The sequence below is a fragment of the Podarcis pityusensis genome, assembly GCF_964106645.2.
Source record: "Podarcis pityusensis genome assembly, chromosome: 7".
In the NCBI taxonomy this organism is placed as follows: Eukaryota; Metazoa; Chordata; class Lepidosauria; order Squamata; family Lacertidae; genus Podarcis; species Podarcis pityusensis.
This window is the reverse complement of record NC_138031.1, coordinates 86,967,856-86,985,330: the sequence shown is the minus strand read 5'-3', so window position 1 is coordinate 86,985,330 and position 17,475 is coordinate 86,967,856. Positions and strand designations below refer to the sequence as shown.

The 17,475-nt window shown below is 44.4% G+C and overlaps 1 protein-coding gene and 1 long non-coding RNA gene across 3 annotated transcripts in view; one reads left to right on the top strand and one right to left on the bottom strand.

Moving 5' to 3' along the window:
• The window catches only part of PFDN1 (prefoldin subunit 1), a 30,298-nt gene extending 21,143 nt beyond the window's left edge, over positions 1–9,155 (bottom strand). The window contains exons 1-2 of the mRNA XM_081015249.1: positions 9,008–9,155; positions 1,557–1,723 (exon numbers count right to left, since the gene is read on the bottom strand). Coding sequence (XP_080871375.1) covers positions 1,557–1,723; positions 9,008–9,091 — 251 coding nt within the window. The 5' untranslated portion in view covers positions 9,092–9,155. The remainder of the gene's footprint in view (positions 1–1,556; positions 1,724–9,007) is intronic.
• LOC308482272 lies at positions 8,734–15,908 on the top strand. 2 transcript variants are annotated; one of them, XR_013989176.1, is made up of 3 exons: positions 8,734–9,003; positions 9,831–9,978; positions 15,470–15,908. It is a non-coding gene; the product is annotated as an uncharacterized lncRNA (long non-coding RNA). The 2 variants fall into 2 exon arrangements; XR_013989177.1 differs by lacking the exon at positions 8,734–9,003 and adding an exon at positions 9,208–9,276.
• Positions 15,909–17,475: the final 1,567 nt, after the last annotated feature.

The window sequence follows — 17,475 nt, the reverse complement described above, 5'->3', positions numbered from 1 at the left end:
TGCACAGGGCAGACTGTAAGACCTGCAGCTAGAATTCCAGTCATGGAACAAGGTTTACACAGGTGCTGCTTAAGCTCAGCCTCATTATCTGCACTGCTGCAAGATTAGTCATTGGGTTGCTGTACTGGTGCTCCACGAACACCAAAATGTTGCCACAGGGTAAGTGGGAAAGAGAGCAATGATCACCCCAAAATTCAGGAACACCACCCAGGAAAATTAAACTTGGCACATTTCTAGTACACTGAAAGGTAGCAACTTGGGGTAGAAGAATCCGAAACCCTCTATAAGACTTAAAACAATTTCCCCACATTCTGAAACTCTATCAACTTCATTTTCACCAGACGTCACATCAGGAATTCTCTCCTTTTCCAATATTGCTGTTTATTGATTTGCAATAAGATTCTCAACTCTCCAAATCTGAGCATACTTACCATCAAATATATCAAAAAGGGACTCCAAAGGCAATTTTTAGAAACAAAAACAACCCACTTTTCACCCCAAATGAGAGAAGCAAAATTCCAAGTAATTCTATAATCATCCATTTAAGAGCCTAGCAAAATTGTTTCTATCACCAATTAAGTTACAATTCTCACCCCTAATTTCCACTAGACTATATCCAACTAACTCCAATTAGTAGACCCACTGAAATAAATTGATTAAAGTTTGCCATGTTTATTGATTTCAATGAGTCTACTCTGAGTAGGAGTTAGTTGGCTAGAACCCATTCTTATCTATCAGACAGCTTGCTCTTGCACCTCCCTCCCCACACCCTCACCATTCCCACTACCACCAGTTCCCACTCTGCTGGGTTTAATGAACTACAGGCTCTCTCCAGGAATAGCACTGCACATAAAGCCAGTCTTATCATTATGGCAGGAAAATCGGACACTAAGGTTCCAATTTGCAACTACACATAACATGGCTATTAGTCTGTTTTCAATGAAGATTTTATGACATCATTACATAAACAACACATTTATAAAGTTTAGAAATAGAGATTATTTAAGATTTCCCTCATCAACACATCTGAAGTTTCCTAACATTCAATTTTCAAGACTGTATTTCAGAGTGTGGCATAAGCACTTCCAATATACGAATGTTTAGCATATTTTTAATGCTGTGAAGAATTAATTCAGAATCTTCAGAACCTATGAAGACAAATCAAAGTTCTCTCTACTCATATCTCATATTTCAGCCACAGAACACTACATGTTAGTGAGAGTCCTTGTGCATCAGAAGCCTACAGCTGAAACTATATCATGTTTACCCTGGCAAGTATATTTTGGCAGATATAACCAGAGAGTCACACCAGTAAATGTTTCCACTCAGTTCTGATTTAAGTTTACCTGAGGCCTAAAATGTTTTCATTCAGTTTGGATTTAGTCTAATCAGGGTTAGGTAAACAGTGGCATTCCCCAACCTGGTTCAGCTGTGAAAATATGGCAAAACAGATTTTCAGAAGTGGTTGGAGCAGTATTAAAAGTACACAAAAGGTTTTCAGGGAGTTACTAGTAGCCAAGTCCTTCTGAAAGGGAACCAGTGAGACATTTACTTACATTCTTCCTACACCTTCATACATTCGGGTTTCATCAGCCAAAGTCATAATCTCTGTATCAGTAAGATGTGCGTGCTTTTTCGTCCTGTTCAGTTGCTCTATTTGCAGATCTGCCAGTTTCACTTTTTGCTGGGTATCAATGACCTTGGCTTGAAGTTCTGTAAAAGCCTGATATGGAAAGCAACAGCATAAATGCAGCTAGAGTTAGTAAAACGATCAATGACTGACTTCACACAGAGTTTCAGTGTAGTTGTAAAGTATACATGCAGTAAACCCAGCATGGATTTCTCAAAAACAGATCATGCAAGGTTGGACTCAATGGCCCTTGTGGTCTCTTCCAACTCTATGATTCTATGAAATCTCATTTCTTTTTTGACAGAGTTAGAAGCTTGGTAGATTAGGGGAATGCTATGGATGTAGTGTATCTCACCTTCAGTAAGGCTTTTGACAAAGTCCCCCATTATTGCAGAAAAGCTAGTAACATGTGGGCTGGATGAGGTAACTGTTAGGTGGATTTGCAGCTGTTTGACCAAACTCAAAAAGTGCTCACTATTGATTCCTCACCATCGGGGGGGGGGGTAGTGACAACCGGGGTGCCGCAGAGTTCTGTGTCAGGCCAGTTGTTGTTCACCATCTTTATGAACGACTTGAAAAAAGGAATTGAGGGGATGTTTAACAAATCTGCAGGTGACACCAAACTGGGAGGGGTAGCTAATGCTGCAGAAGACAGAATCAGGAATCAAGATAACCCTAACAGATTGGAGACCAAGGAGAATGTGGCAGATAGACTGGTGACTGGGAATGGCCTCCAAGACCATATAACACTGGTACTGAAAGACTTACATTGGCTCCCAGTATGTTTCCGAGCACAATTCAAAGTGTTAGTGGTGCCGTTTAAAATCCTAAACAGCCTCGGCCCAGAAGGAGCCTCTCTACCCCTATCATTTTTAAAAAAAAAAAAAAAATTATTGGAGTTTACAATAAAAATAAATGTAACAGGCAGTATAACAAATATCTTAACATACTTTCACATTTTTTTTGGACTTCCTCACATCTCCCGCTCCCACTTTCATCGTTATAACTTTTTACCAGCAATTTATTATCTTATTTACATTCTTGTATCCCATCTATATATTTATAATCTTATAATTCTCAGAAAGAGTTATATTTTCTCAATCTCACTTATTATCTTAAGTCATCTAAGTTAGTGGTGCTCAATTATTTATGATCTAGCATCCTGCTTAGCATTCACTCAAATTGCAATATTTTTGTAAATAATTCTTAAATTTCTTCCAATCCTCCTCCATCTTCTCTTCTCCCAGGTCACGAATTCTGCCGGTCATCTCAGCCAGTTCCATGTAGTCTATCAGTTGCATCTGCCATTCTTCCAGTGTGGGTAGATCTTGGGCTTTCCAATGCTTTGCAAGTAGTATCCTTGCTGCTGTTGTTGCATACATAAAAAATGTCCGGTCCTTCTTTACCACCCCTTGGCCGACAATACCCAAAAGAAAGGCCTCTGGTTTCTTTGTGAAGGTATACTTAAATACCTTTTTCAGTTCATTATAAATCATTTCCCAGAACGCCTTCACTTTAGGGCAGGTCCACCAGAGGTGGAAGAATGTTCCTTCACTCTCTTTACATTTCCAACACTTATTATCAGACAGGTGGTAAATTTTTGCAAGTTTGACTGGGGTCATATACCATCTATATATCATTTTCATTACATTTTCTTTCAAAGCATTGCATGCAGTAAAGTTCAACCCAGTACTCCACAACCTTTCCCAGTCCTCAAACATGATATTATACCCAATGTCCTGTGCCCACCTTATCATAGCCGATTTAACCATTTCATCTTGTGTATTCCATTTTAACAGCAAGTTATACATCCTTGAAAGTACCTTAGTCTTTGGTTCTAACAATTCTGTTTCTAGTTTCGATTTCTCCACCTGGAACCCTAGTTTCTTGTCATTTTTAAAAACTTCTTTAATCTGAGCGTAATGTAACCAGTCTCGCACTTTATCCTTCATTTTCTCCAAACTCTGCAATTTACAATTGTTTCCATCTTTTTCTAATATTTCCCAATATTTTGGCCATTTAGCCTCCATATTGGGTCTTTTTCGGGCCTTAGCTTCCAAGGGTGAAAGCCACCTTGGAGTTTTATTTTCCAGCAAGTCTTTATATTTTGTCCAGACTAATTTTCTGACAATATGGTTCTTAAAGGCCTTATTTGCTTTAACCTTGTCATACCATAAGTATGCATGCCATCCAAAAGCATTGTTAAACCCTTCCAAATCCAACACGTCAGTGTCTTCAAGAAGTAGCCAGTCTTTTAGCCAGCAGAACGCTGCGGCCTCATAGTACAACTTTAAATCTGGCAGGGCAAAGCCCCCTCTTTCTTTCGTATCGGTTAATATCTTAAACTTAATTCTGTCTACCCCTATCATTCTGCCTGGACACTGAGGTCCAGCGCTGAGGGCCTTCTGGCAGTTCCCTCATTGCAAGAGGTGAGATTACAGGGAACAAGGAAGAGGCCCTTTTCAGTAGTTGCAACCACTCTGTGGAACGCCCTCCCATCAGATGTCAAGGAAATAAACAACTATCCGACTTTTAGAAGACATCTGAAGGCAGCCCTGTTTAGGGAAGTTTTTATTGTTTGATGTTTTATTGTGCTTTTAATATTCTGTTGGGAGCAGTCCAGAGTGGCTGGGGAAACCCAGCCTGATAGGCGAGGTATAAATAAATTATTGTTGTTGTTGTTGTTGTTGTTGTTACCAAGATGATCAAGAGTCTGTAAACCAAGCCTTATGAGGACAGGTTGAGGGAGTTGGGTATGTTCAGCCTGAATAAGAGACTGAGAGGAGATATGTTAGCCATCATCAAATATCTCAAGGGCTGTCACATGGAAGATGGAGCAAGCTTGTTTTCTCCTGCTCTGGAGGGTAGGACCCGAACTAATGGCTTCAAGTTACAAGAACAGAGATTCTGACTAAGCATAAGGAAAAACTTTCTGAAAGTAACAGCTGTTAGACAGTGCAACAGACTCCTTTGGGAGGTGGTGGACTCTCCTTCATTGGAGGTTTTAAGCAGCGGTTGGATGGTCTTCTGTCATGGATGCTTTAGTTGGGATATCTGCATTTCAGGGGGTTGGACTAGATGACCCTTGGGGTCTTTTCCAACTTTAAGATCAATGATTCTATGAACCTTTTACTAAGAAGCTGTGTCTACTATCTCCCCAGTTCACCTCTTATATCACCTGACCAGATTCAGCCAACTATTGAATGGATAAAGAATTTGTCCCTGGCTGCAAGCACTGTCAAGAAAAGGAAGCAAAAGCTTCCAGCAGAGGAGAGGAACCATAAGCAATAATAATAATCGCAATTTAAAAATAACAGTAATAATAATACCCCACCCATCTTGCTGGGTTGCCCCACTTGTTCCCATCTCTTGAAGATGACTAGGAGCTCAGGAGTGGGAGCATGCATGTGCAACAGGGAGTTGTTCTGGTCCCCTCTACTGTCCTATTGAATACCGCTACAGGGAATGCAGTTCTCAACAGAAAAGGGTTCCCCATCCCTACAGCCCTTCCAATTTCACCTGCTGCCACCACTGTTTTTTTCCTGCCAACAAAAATACTTATGTGATCTTCCCCAGCCATCAACACCTTTCCACACCTCCCTCTGTCTGCATTTTTGAATAACTTTCCTCTATGGCTTAACAGCATTTATCATCAATCTGGTGTGCTCTATAGTCTGCCTTGTGACAGCAGATACCAGAGCTGCTTCAAAGCATCTGTTCTGGCAGCTATGCTCAGAGGACCAACCACATAGTGTCTACTTGACACTCTATCTGGCATGCTATGGTCTGGCATCACAGGACAAAATCAGTGGCAAGTACATGCTGTTGAATCACACAGAAAAAGTCTTGTAAAGCACGTATCAGGGTGGGGCCTGAGAAAAGAAATGAAGAATAAGTGACAGAATGAGCAATTGGGGCAATGCAGTGAAGTTTTAAAAACCGGGCATATATAAAGATGGGTGACAGCACAGTGAGATAAAGCAAATGTAAGACAGAATGGATGGATGATGGATGGATGAAGCACATGCTTGTGTGTCTGAGAAAGAAAGGGTGGATAAATTGATTGGTCGATGAATGGGAGAAGCTGGGGAACAGAGAACAGGCAACCACTTTTGGCTTTGGTCCTGCCCACTCCCAGCTCCTTCCAATTCAGGTGTCCAGCTCTGAACCATTTTCCCTTGAGGGAATGTGTCCAACTTCAAAAAAGGCTGCCCACTCATGACTTACAACCTATGGATCAACAGTCAAAAATGTATCAGGTAACAGTATCAAATTAATCAACAGTAATATGATTACACTGAAAGTAAAAATAATTCTCCAAGAACTAAGCAGCTAGGGTATATGGCCTCTGCTACATCATCCCTCTGTAGCATTTCTGTTCCTCTCCAGTAAAACAGCTGGCCTGACTCATTCATTGACATTTGCTTAGCTAGCCAAGCATTCACCAAGCTGCCTCCCTTCATTCAACAAGCAGAGAAAGTTTGTCCTACACAGCAACAGTAGGTAGGGAGGAAGCTTACCACCATTTATTGCTGTGGAGGGTAAACTACTACAGAGCTGTTAATTGTTAACTATATGACCTAAGAGTGAAAGTTCTCAGTGAACTGAGGACCTAACACCCCCCTCCCACTAAATGCATATTTAATATATCAGTTGTAATAGATGACAATGCTATCAATATATCGTCCAAAACCGCTTTGAAGTTCACATAACTGTTTCATAATGTATGACCTGGCAATATTTCACAAATTACAATGTGTGAGAAGGCTGGGCGATATCTGGTTTTCAACATCGCAATATATCACCAGCAAAACACTGCAATATATCACGAGCTAAACATCACAATGTCTGAAATAAGGATGGAATTATGCAGAGTGAACAGGGTAACGTACTGGCAATGGCTACTATTTAGGGGTCTAAACCAGGTAATTGACGATATTATTAATTACCACACAGCCACTTTCATCAGCAGGAGCCAATATGCATCCAAAATACATCACAATATATCAATATATCACAACAATAAGGATGGAACTATGCAGAGGCAAACAGGCAACTGCTACTACTTAAGGGTCTAAAAACTGATAAATGACAATATTATCAATTGCCACCCAGTCACTTTCATCAGCAGGCAAGCCAAAATGCATCCGAACAGGACTTTTGCCTCTGGGCTTAGCTAGCAAATGTTATGAGTCATAGTGAAGTCAAATAATTGGGGGCTGACAGCAGGCTTGCTGGGCAGCAGAAATGGCGGTGGCCTGGCGGTGGCCGAAACAGTGGTTGCTGCAGTGGTGGGAGGTGGTGGCAGAAGCCACAGCAGCCTACAAGGCCATTTTGTGATGCCGGCAGGAGGAGGTGACAGAAGCAGTGGCCTGCAAGGCTGTTATTGCGGCGGCACCCTGGCAGCAGAGGCACAAGCAGTGATGGCATGTGAGGCCTCACCACGGTGATAGCAAGAGCAACAGCAGTCTGTGAGGCCTTTTTGTATTCACAGGAGCAGCGGCACCCTGTGAGGTCGTGTGGTGGCAGCAGCAGTGGCCTGAGAACCCTCACCGCAATGGAGAGAAGCAGCAGCAATAGCAACAGCATTCTGTAAAACCTCAGAGCATCGGGAGTAGCAAAGGCAGGTGGTGGTAGTGACAAAATCAGCATCGCTACAGCAATCCAGTAGTATCGGCGGCAGTCTGCGAGGCCTCATTGCAGCAGCATAAATAGCAGCAGCCTGCGAGGCTTCTCAGCAGTACTGAGAAGTGGCAGCGGCCTGCGAGGGCTTGCCGGGGCAGGCTGTCCCCTCTTCTGCCACTGCCATCACGAAGCCATGCAGGCCGCCTCTGCAACAACACCTCGCAGGCTGCCACCACTTCTGCAACCACCTCCCACTGCTGTGGCGAGGTCTCACAACCCGCTGATTATTGTGCCACTGTTGCCAGGCTGCTGCCACTTCTACGGCTACCTCCTGTTGCCACAGTGAAGCCTCGCAGGCCGCTACTGCTTGTGCTGCTGCAGCCGTGAGGACCTGCATGCTGCTACTGCTACCACCTCCCACAGCTGCAGCGAGCTCTTGCAGGCCGTGGCAAAGCCTGGCAGGCTGCTGCCACTTCTGTCACCACCATGACGAGGCCTGCAAGGTTGCTGCAGTTTTTGCTGCTACCGCCACCAGGCTACCTCTGCTTTTGCCACTGCAAGGCCTTGCAGGCCACTGCTACTTCTGCTGCCAAAAGGCCTCACAGGTTGCTGCCACTTCTGGCACTGCCTCCCACCACCGTGGCAAGGCCTTGCAGGCTGCTGATTATTGTGCCACTGCTGCCAGGTACTGCTGCTTCTGCTGCCACGACATGGCCTGGCAGACTGCCACTGCCTCCCACCACCACTGTGAGGCTTCACAGGCGGCCACTGCTTGTGCCACTGCCATAAGGCATGGAAATTAAGATGGGGCCCCTTTACTTCTGGTGCGTGACAGAACAGGCCTTACCCTTAACCCTGACATTTTCAGCGTCTGTAATAAATTTATGAACAGGCTGGGAGAAAAGTAAAAAAAAGAGAGAAAGTTTACCTTTTCTCTCCTAATGTGGGGCATGTAATGAAGCTGAGATACAGGGCAGCCAAATTAACTTTTCTCTATATAGTCTTTATTTTTGAACCTTTTTACAATATTGACAGAAGAGGCGTGGCGTCGCAATTGGTGGCGGCGGCTATTAGCTTACATGATTTGAAAAGGAGCTTAGCCAAATTCATGGGAAACAGATCAAACTATTAACAATAACATGAAAAGAAGGCGAAAAGGTACCAGACACTTTTCGTCCCGAGAAGGGAGCAGGGAGCAGGGATACAAGTCACAGGGTAGATACGTTTATTTGTATTGTTTTGGATCTATGAGGAAACCCCAATAAAAGTATCCAGGGGAGGGGGAGAAAACTATATAAGCCACGATGGTTACATGGTTCGTAGACACCCCCCCCTCGGGATGAAGGGGGGTCTGAAGAGTGTCTTCCCGCCTCCACCCAGTTGAGAGGAAAGGATACAATGTATCCTTTGAAAATTTTAATAAATATCATTTAAAAAAAAAAGAGAGAGAGAGAGAGGAAAGGGCGCCCGGGGCGTCTCTCCCCTCGGGAGGGAATGAAGACGGGGACAGAGACTCCTCGTGGGGGGGGGGCGGCCCTGACTGCAACTCCCACCCTCCCCAGCCAGCACAGTCAGAGGCCGAGGATGACGGGAGTTGTAGTCCGCGAGGAGCATCCCTCAGAGACCCTCCCGCCCCGAGCTCTGAGAAGGGCGGGAGCGATGAGGAAAATCCCGACAGCCGCCTAGCCCGACAAGGGCTGGCCACCAACGAAGCGGCCTTGCCCGGCTTCGTCCCCGCCCGCCATCAGGTACCTTCTTCAGTTCCAGATCCACGGGCGCCGCCATCTTGCCTGCTCTTCGGGTTTTTTTCCTAGTCCCCAAGACAGGGTTGCGCATGCGTACTGGGGGCGAGGCGTTGCTTCGCTGCTGCTGCTGCTGCTGCTCTCGTGGATCAGCGCGCGCATGCGTGGTAGAAGGGAGGCGAAAGCGGACTCTGTGCGGGGCTGGGGATTATAGAGCCACTAAATTGTATACACGTAAATCGCAAAACATGACACGACTATCCAAAACTGGGTCACTAGGTGGGTAAAATACTATCCTGCTGGCCGCTTTCTGAGTAAGTGATAGACTTAAGCCTATAAGCGCGCGAGGGATCTGCTGCACGCGGACCGCCTGCGCTTCCCTTCCGTCTAAGTGAGCAGGGCTGTTCTGGGGATCCCCCACCTCCGTTGGTTCCCTGCAAATGGATCCTGTGAAGTGATCTGCCTTTCTTTTCCTGCTGAAAGGATCACAATACAGTGGTGCCTGGCTGCCTTTGCTTAGCTAGGAAGATCCAGGGCGAGGGGCACCGGCCTTGAAGAAAGCATAAATTTCCTTTCACATCTTGCAGTTTCGTTGAGAAGGGTGGATGGCTGCGTGCATGGACGCAGGCGGGGGGGGGGGGCAGCTGACCCTCTAAATCAAGTAAATCAATAAAAATACTTAACTAGCTGGGGTTCTTTCCTCCCCAGCTTGACGCCTCTCCCCCGCCCCCCAAAAAATCCTGGCTATGCCCATGGGTGGGTGGCTTATGTGGGCCAACTTTGATTAGTTTGTTGTTGTTAAAAGTAAGTCAAGTTTCTTCTTCTTTTTAAAGCATACACTGTTGAGGTGTTGGGAAGCTGCTTGGACTGTGATGAATAATGATGGACTCCGTACACATTTCCAAAAAGATAACAGCTGCAATTCTAATTAAAGTGATTCACTAGAAACAAGCAAGATTCCATCTGTAGCATAATATTGAGGTACATGTTAGCAGCCCCTGGGTTCTGTGCTAATCATTATAAAACTAGAATGTTTCTCCCTTGGGCCAAGATGACTATTTTTTTAAGGGAACAATTTGATTGTTATTTTTGTTTTACCGGTAATTTTAGTTCCCATATCAAAGGCTGTGCCATGAAGACCTCAGCAGACTTCAAAATTTCAAGAGTGCTGTACTGTTAATACTTTGAAGGGAGCGTTGCAAGGAAAACTATCGTATGTATTGTAGGAAATGAGGTGCATGAATCATTTGTTGGCACTTATTCCTCTGAGTCACTGTTAAGTCAGAAACTTTGCACAGCGATAGCGGGTGCTCTGCAACTGAGGGATCTCTCTTCCAGATGTCATGAAGCCAAGATGCTAGCCAATGCCCTTTCCACTATGTTTGAGATGCTAACTGGAAAAATCCCAGCTGCGGAAGTTTCAACAACCTGCACACAGTCCTTCTCAAACATCCTCCTTGGAGTAAATGGAAGGAAAAGGAAGGGAAATAAAAGCCAGCTTCCCCTCCCTCTCACTAGCCCAGGGGTCAGCAACGTTTTTTAGCAGGGGGCCAGTCCACCGTCCCTCAGACCATGTGGGGGGCCAGACTATATTTTTTTTGGGGGGATGAACAAATTCCTATGCCCCACAAATACCCCAGAGATGCATTTTAAATAAAAGCACACATTCTACCCATGTAAAAACATGCTGATTCCCAGGCCGTCCGCAGGCCAGATTGAGAAGGCGATTGGGCCGCATCCAGCCCCTGGGCCTTAGGTTGCCTACCCCTGCTCTAGCCCCAGCCTTGATTCTCTTGGGCAGACGCAACTCCTTTCTTACATTTCTACTGCATCCATACTTATGTTATAATTGGGGGCGGGGCGGGGGGAGAAATGTTAGTAAGGCAAGTTCTGGATTCCCTCTGAATTGTGAGGAAAATAGCTGGCACACGAAGGGTAACTAATTTGCTGTCCCCAGTTTAAGGACTGGAGGTAGCAGGATGATTGTCATCTGTCTTGAGCAGAGCAAACCTAGTTGAGTGCCTTCTGATTGTCCCTGTAACTGCCATTAGTGGAGGGCTGTTTCATGGGGACTGTAATAGGGAATTGTTTATTCATCCTGAACTGCTGCCAAGCAGAATATACTTTGTTTCGGCTAGAGGTGACTTGCTACTTAGAGGTCTGCACTAACTGGTCATCTTTCTAGTGCAGTTTCAATTCCTTACTTTGAAAGAGAGAAATTTACTCCCTTGTCATTCAAAATTTGTTAGTGCCGCAAAATACTGCATTTGGCAAGATGACTTGTCAGCAGTGGCGTAGCATGGGTTGTCAGCACCCGGGGCAAGGCAAGTAATTTGCGCCCCCTAACCCGTGGATTTGCGCCCCCTAACTCTAACCCCCAGATGTTGCGCCCGGTGCGGCCGGCTCCCCCTGCACCCCCACGCTACACCACTGCTTGTCAGCACTTTCTGACTAGGAACCATTACTCTGGGTTTGTGGCTCATGCCCATGTTCAAAACACGAAACACCGATCCTGTGAAGATTAACAAATGCAGTAAAATGAGTCAGAGTGAATTTTGCCTCAGTTGCTGAAGGTGCTCCTTTTTCCTGCCTCAATTGTATAGGAAATTAGCTGCAGAAAGAGAGGAAGAAACAAAACAATGATCTGAATGCCTCCTGGCATCACTTTCAGGTTACAGGGTCAAGCATGGTCTTTATTTCAGCAGGACAGGAAGTAATATGTTGATTGTTTGCTCCTCAGTGTGAGGGAAACTACCTCAACAGCAATGTGCTGTTAAGGTCACATTCCTAACTAAGTCCTACAGCCCTTTTGCGGCTACCAGATGCACATTCTAGCACAGCTACATCCTATGCGTCAGTCCTCTGAAGAAAATCAGCATTGCACTGCAGCAGTCCAGTCCAATCCTATGCAGAATTACTTGAAAGAGCCACCAAGTTCTGTGAGGCCACGTCCCAAGTAAGTGTGACATTTTAAGCTGCAAGATCGAGAAAGTCCAGGCAGTGGTACAGCAGAAAGGGAAAGGCTTTGTTTCGAAAGACGAAAAAGGGCTTAGCCCACCATCATATTAAGACAGTTTAGAGAAACTGCTTCTGAAATGCCAAATTGTCTTTCTCTCAGCATTAATATCAAGAGCCAATGTAGATTAGGAAGAAGGGACTTTCCTATAATGTCACTCACACACACACACCATTTACCACAGGGCCTGGGTGAGCATCTGCACACTGCTTTCTGCTGCCCGGGATAATATTCTCTCAGAAACAAGAGGCAATGCTATCTGATGAAGTTTGCTTTGTGGTTTGGAGGGGAGCTGCAGGAAATTTCTGCTGCCCCTTAGTTTTCTGTAATGGCAACAGCAACCATCCTTCTGCTATCTGCCCTTCCTCAAAGTGATGACATTGCCTGTCGTGTGCCATCCTTCCCCTTGCTGCCTGCTGTCTTTTGCCATGTCTTGATGGTCACTCTTTCATGATCTGATTGTAACCTCATCTTGGCTTTTCTGTGTGCTGATTCAATCAGGGAATGCTGTGGCTGGTGACAAATGGGGTCCCCCCCCCTTCCCCTTGTGTTTTTGACCCTGACTTGGTGCCCAGGAAAGAAAGTGCCAAGATGTGCTTCATAGAGGAGGTTAAGCGCTTGCATTCCTGCATATTTTCATGTATATCATATTTGGCAAATGCTCTATTCAGCCTCTGTCCCAGCAGACAAAGAGGGGATCGGCGTCATCAGACTGGAAAAGCTGCTGGAGCTGAGGGTCTCTGCTCTGTCTGCAGGCCAAGGGTCAGGCAGTGCATGTAGAAAGAACTGGGGAGTATTCTTCCATGGTGGCACATCTGACCTGAGGACAGAAAACTCTTTCTTGTTTCTAGCACACAGAGGGTCTCTCACCACTCCAGCTCGCAGCCACAAGGGGCAGGGAGGGGCTGCATTTCTATGGACACGTCCACCTCACATCTCCCAAGCAATAGCTGCACTAATCCCACTGCTACCACTGAGCTGTTCTGGCTACCACACTTCTTTGGGGGCCCAAACAAAGACTTCTGATGCCATGCACTCAGAATCCCTAGAGAAAGGTCACATATTTGGGTATAAGCAACACTGATCCGCAGGGCCATCTTAAGCATATCCGGCACCGTGGTGCAAAGCTCCTTCCGGCACCCCCCCAACCCCATTTCCCAGAGTTTTTTAGGGAAGAGGGCACTGCTGGCGGGGCTGGAGGAGGCATGCAGTGGCTGGAGGGCGGCTCTTCCGGCGGGGAAGAGGCGGAGGCTGGACGCAGGGCCTCCAGGCTCAGCTGGATGCTTCATGCCACGGTGGCCACGGCAGGCGGAGGTTCCAGGCGTGGCACTGCTTCGGCACGGCGTGGTGAGGGCAGTGAGCTGATGCCAGGAGGCGCTGCATCCAGCCTAAACCTCTTCCCTGGCGCCCTCCAGAACTTGGCACCTTGGCGCCCTGCACCACTAGCCTCTATAGGTAAGACATGCCTGCTGATCCGGGGCCTGCACTTGGCTCTCTTCCCAAAAAATAAAAGCTGCAGAGAAAAAAAACCATGTAATGTGAAAAACTGGTCCACTTTGAGAATTCCATCACAAGCAAAAGACCCTCCAGGTGTCCTTATTTTTCAGGCACAGTCCCAGATTTACAGAAGCCATCCTGGTTTCTTGATTTGATACTGAAATATCCCACTTTTCCTTAAGACGTCCCTATTTTCATCATGTTGGAGGGTATGGAGTTGTGTGACCCCCCCAAGCCAAGAAGATAAATAACTATACAAATTTTAGAAGACATCTGAAGGCAGCCCTGTATAGGGAAGGTTTTAAATGTTTGATGTTTTATTGTGTTTTAATATATGTTGGAAGCCATGAGCGGCTGGGGCAAACCAGTCAGATGGGTGGGGCATAAATAATAAAATTATTAGTATCATTATGGAATAGGACGTCCCTATTTTCATTGGATAAATGTGGGTGCGTATGGAAGGCATTGGCTCTGCTGGGGATTGTGCTAGGGCACTATGCCACTCTCACTTCTTTAGATCCAGATTTATTTATACATGAACAGCATTAAGAAGGTTTCAAGAGAATAAGAAGAGGCACGTCGCCCACGTAGCTTTGCTACACCAGAGAGGGAGAACTGGCTGTGCAGGCAGGGACCAAGGGGAGTCAAAGTCCAACAATGTGTTGTCTGCCATAGAATTTTAGAATTGTAAGGGGCCTCAAAGGTCATCTAATCCCCTTTGAATGCAGGTTACAACACTGGTACAGTGGTACCTCGGGTTACATACGCCTCAGGTTACAGACTCCGCTAACCCAGAAATAGTACCTTGGGTTAAGAACTTTGCTTTGGGGAGGATATCTATGATAAAGATGAGTGTGCTGCCAAGGATGTTATTTCTATTCCAATCACTACTGATAATCAAAGGGGCATCAACTTTTAAAGAATGGCAAAAAACAATTTCAAGATATATCTGGCAGGGTAAGAAGCCAAGGATTCAGTTTAAGTTATTGACAGATACGAAAGAAAGAGGTGGCTTCGCCCTGCCAGATTTGAAACTGTACTATGAAGCGTCATGCCTCTGTTGGTTAAAGGAATGGATTAGACTAGAGAATTGAGAGTTGTTGGATTTAGAAGGATTTGACAATAGATTTGGGTGGCATGCATATCTATGGTATGAAAAGAGAAAAATTCATAAAGGTTTTGAAAACCACATTTTCCGTAGATCTTTGATAGAGGTGTGGGAGAGGTATAAAAATCTGTTGGAACCAAGACTCCCCCATTGGATCTCACCATTGGAAGTGATGAGTGTGAAAAAGATAAATATGAAGGGGAGGTGGATAACCTATGGAGAATTGATAGTAAGAGAAGGGGGTAAATGGAAAATGAAAACTTATGAAGAGGTGAAAGAATTTGTTTATGATTGGTTGCATTATTATCAGATTAGTGAAATGTTTAAAAAAGACTGTAAAATATGTGGCTATGAAGGAAAAGAATCAAAATTTCAAACAGAGGTATTGAATAATGAGTATAAAAATTTGTCTAAAATGTATAAAATGTTGCTGGAATGGCATACAAAAGATGAAGAGGTAAAATCGGTAATGATACATTGGGCGAGAGATTTCGGATATAATATACAATATGATGACTGGACTAAATTATGGAATGAAAGGTTAAAATTTACGGCGTGTACCGCATTGAAGGAAAATGTAATGAAAATGGTATATAGATGGTACATAACGCCAGTTAAATTGGCGAAAATGTATAAAACATGTAACAAGTGTTGGAAATGTAAAGAAAAAGAAGGAACTTTCTATCATGTGTGGTGGGAGTGCAAAAGGGTGAAAGGCTTCTGGGAAATGATATATAATGAATTGAAAAAGATGTTGAGATATACATTTGTTAAAAAACCAGAGGCATTCCTACTAGGACTGGTAGGTAACGAAATTAATAGAAAAGACTCTAAACTTTTCCAATACGCAGTTACAGCAGCAAGAATACTTCTGGCGCAAAGATGGAAGCAGGAAGAAATTCCAACAGTGGAAGAATGGAGAATGAAATTGACTGAATACGCAGAATTGGACAAACTAACTGGGAAGACTCGATATCAGAAAGACCAAAAGTTTATTGAGGATTGGGGGAGATTTACAGAATATCTGAAAAGCATATGTGATGTACAGACAACGCTTGTTGGTTTTGAAGAGTCTCTGTGAAAAATTAAGAAATATTGTAAAAAAGAAAGTAGGAGAAAGGAAAAGGAATGGTTAAAGGCAATAATAAGGTTAGAAATGCGTTAACAATAGAAATCTTAACGAAAGATTGGCAGAGAAACTGAGGGAAGTCAAAAATTGATGATTGTGTGATTAAATATGAGCTGATTGTATAAAAATAATTGGAAAATGAATAAAAAATTTTATAAAAAAAAGAACTTTGCTTCAGGAGGAGAACAGAAATTGGGCTCCAGCGGCACGGCGGCAGCGGGAGGCCCCATTAGCTAAAGTGGTGCTTCAGGTTAAGAACAGTTTCAGGTTAAGAACGGACCTCTGGAACGAATTAAGTACTTAACCCGAGTTACCACTGTATAGGCAATTATTAGGTCACAAGATTTGCCTTGCATCTGTTGGAAAGTAACCCTATCTGTTTCGGATCGACCCCCACCCCTTCTCCATTGACTATAATGGAGAATTTAGAAACACCTATATAACTTTCCTCCTTTTCACATAAGTGAATGAAATCTGCAGGCAAAGTTGCTCCTAAAGAGTGGATTCAGCCTGTCAAATTATGGGCAGATCTATCTATAGGTGTTTCTACAAGGAAACTTTAAAAAATATTAAAAAGAGAAAGGCTCTTAACTTCTCCCAGAAGTGGGTGCAACTTTCTGAGTCTGCTGACTTTCAGAGTGGGAGATGTTGTAGTTGTCCCACAAGCCCAGACTCTTTGATTGGGTGGGGGGAGAAATAACCTCCCCTAGATTTTTGTGGACAATCGGTCAGAAAACTAGTGACACAGGGATGTGCCCCCCCCCCCGGGCAAGTGAGTAATAAGAGGCTGGCAGTGAGCAACACAGTTGCTAGATTACTTAAAGAACAAGCGAGGAGGGAGAGGACCTAGCAAGGGGGAAACTTTAATAATAAAAATATTAATTGTACTGCACAGCAAGAATCCAACATCGTGAAACCATAGGCACCCCAAAACTGAAAAGAGGAGTGTGAAACTTTCAACAACTTTCAACAACAACAACTTTCAATAACACCGAAGGGAGGGGGCAACAGGAAATGGAGAGGAAGGGAGAGCACAGTGTTAGAATTTTACAAAAACTAAGGAAAAATGAGATAACACAATTAAAGTAGGGTTTGTTTTGTTGGAAAACAGAGATTAGAATAAAAAGGAACAAATAAAGCACATGAACTACAAGCTGCACAAGATGACGTGATTTAGGTCTTCCAGAAGCCATCTGCACAACTCATACACTAAAACCGTCCAGGAAATATTAAAACTGATTACACATTGCACTTAAAACATGTTTTGCAAAAGAGCTTGTTGGGACCTAATAAAACCTAAACCTTGAAATCTTTTTCTTTAACTGTAAGAGGTGCTTGGAAGTGGAGCTGACTGAGTGGTGGGCTCTGCTTCCTAGAAGGTCCCCTGTGAGGGACGCAGCAGCTATGATCCATAATTGGTCCTCCAGGCTAGAAGTTCCCACACCACTGCTTTAGCATTTGGGTGTCTCCCTAACTAAATTTTCCATCTCAAGATCACCCTGCACATTTTGGTCAGGAGGGAAATCATATGTAGCCATTACTACTACAACATGGCCTGACATTGCTATCTGCAGTGATTCAGCGGAGGAGTTTGTTCCCATTTCAGATTTCTCATTTGTTCCCATCTGTGTGTTGACTAATGATGAAGTACATGCATGTCTGAACCAAGCTTCCATCATGCAGAACAGAATACGTCTCCTCCGCTCTCTGCTTGCAGCAGCAATACTG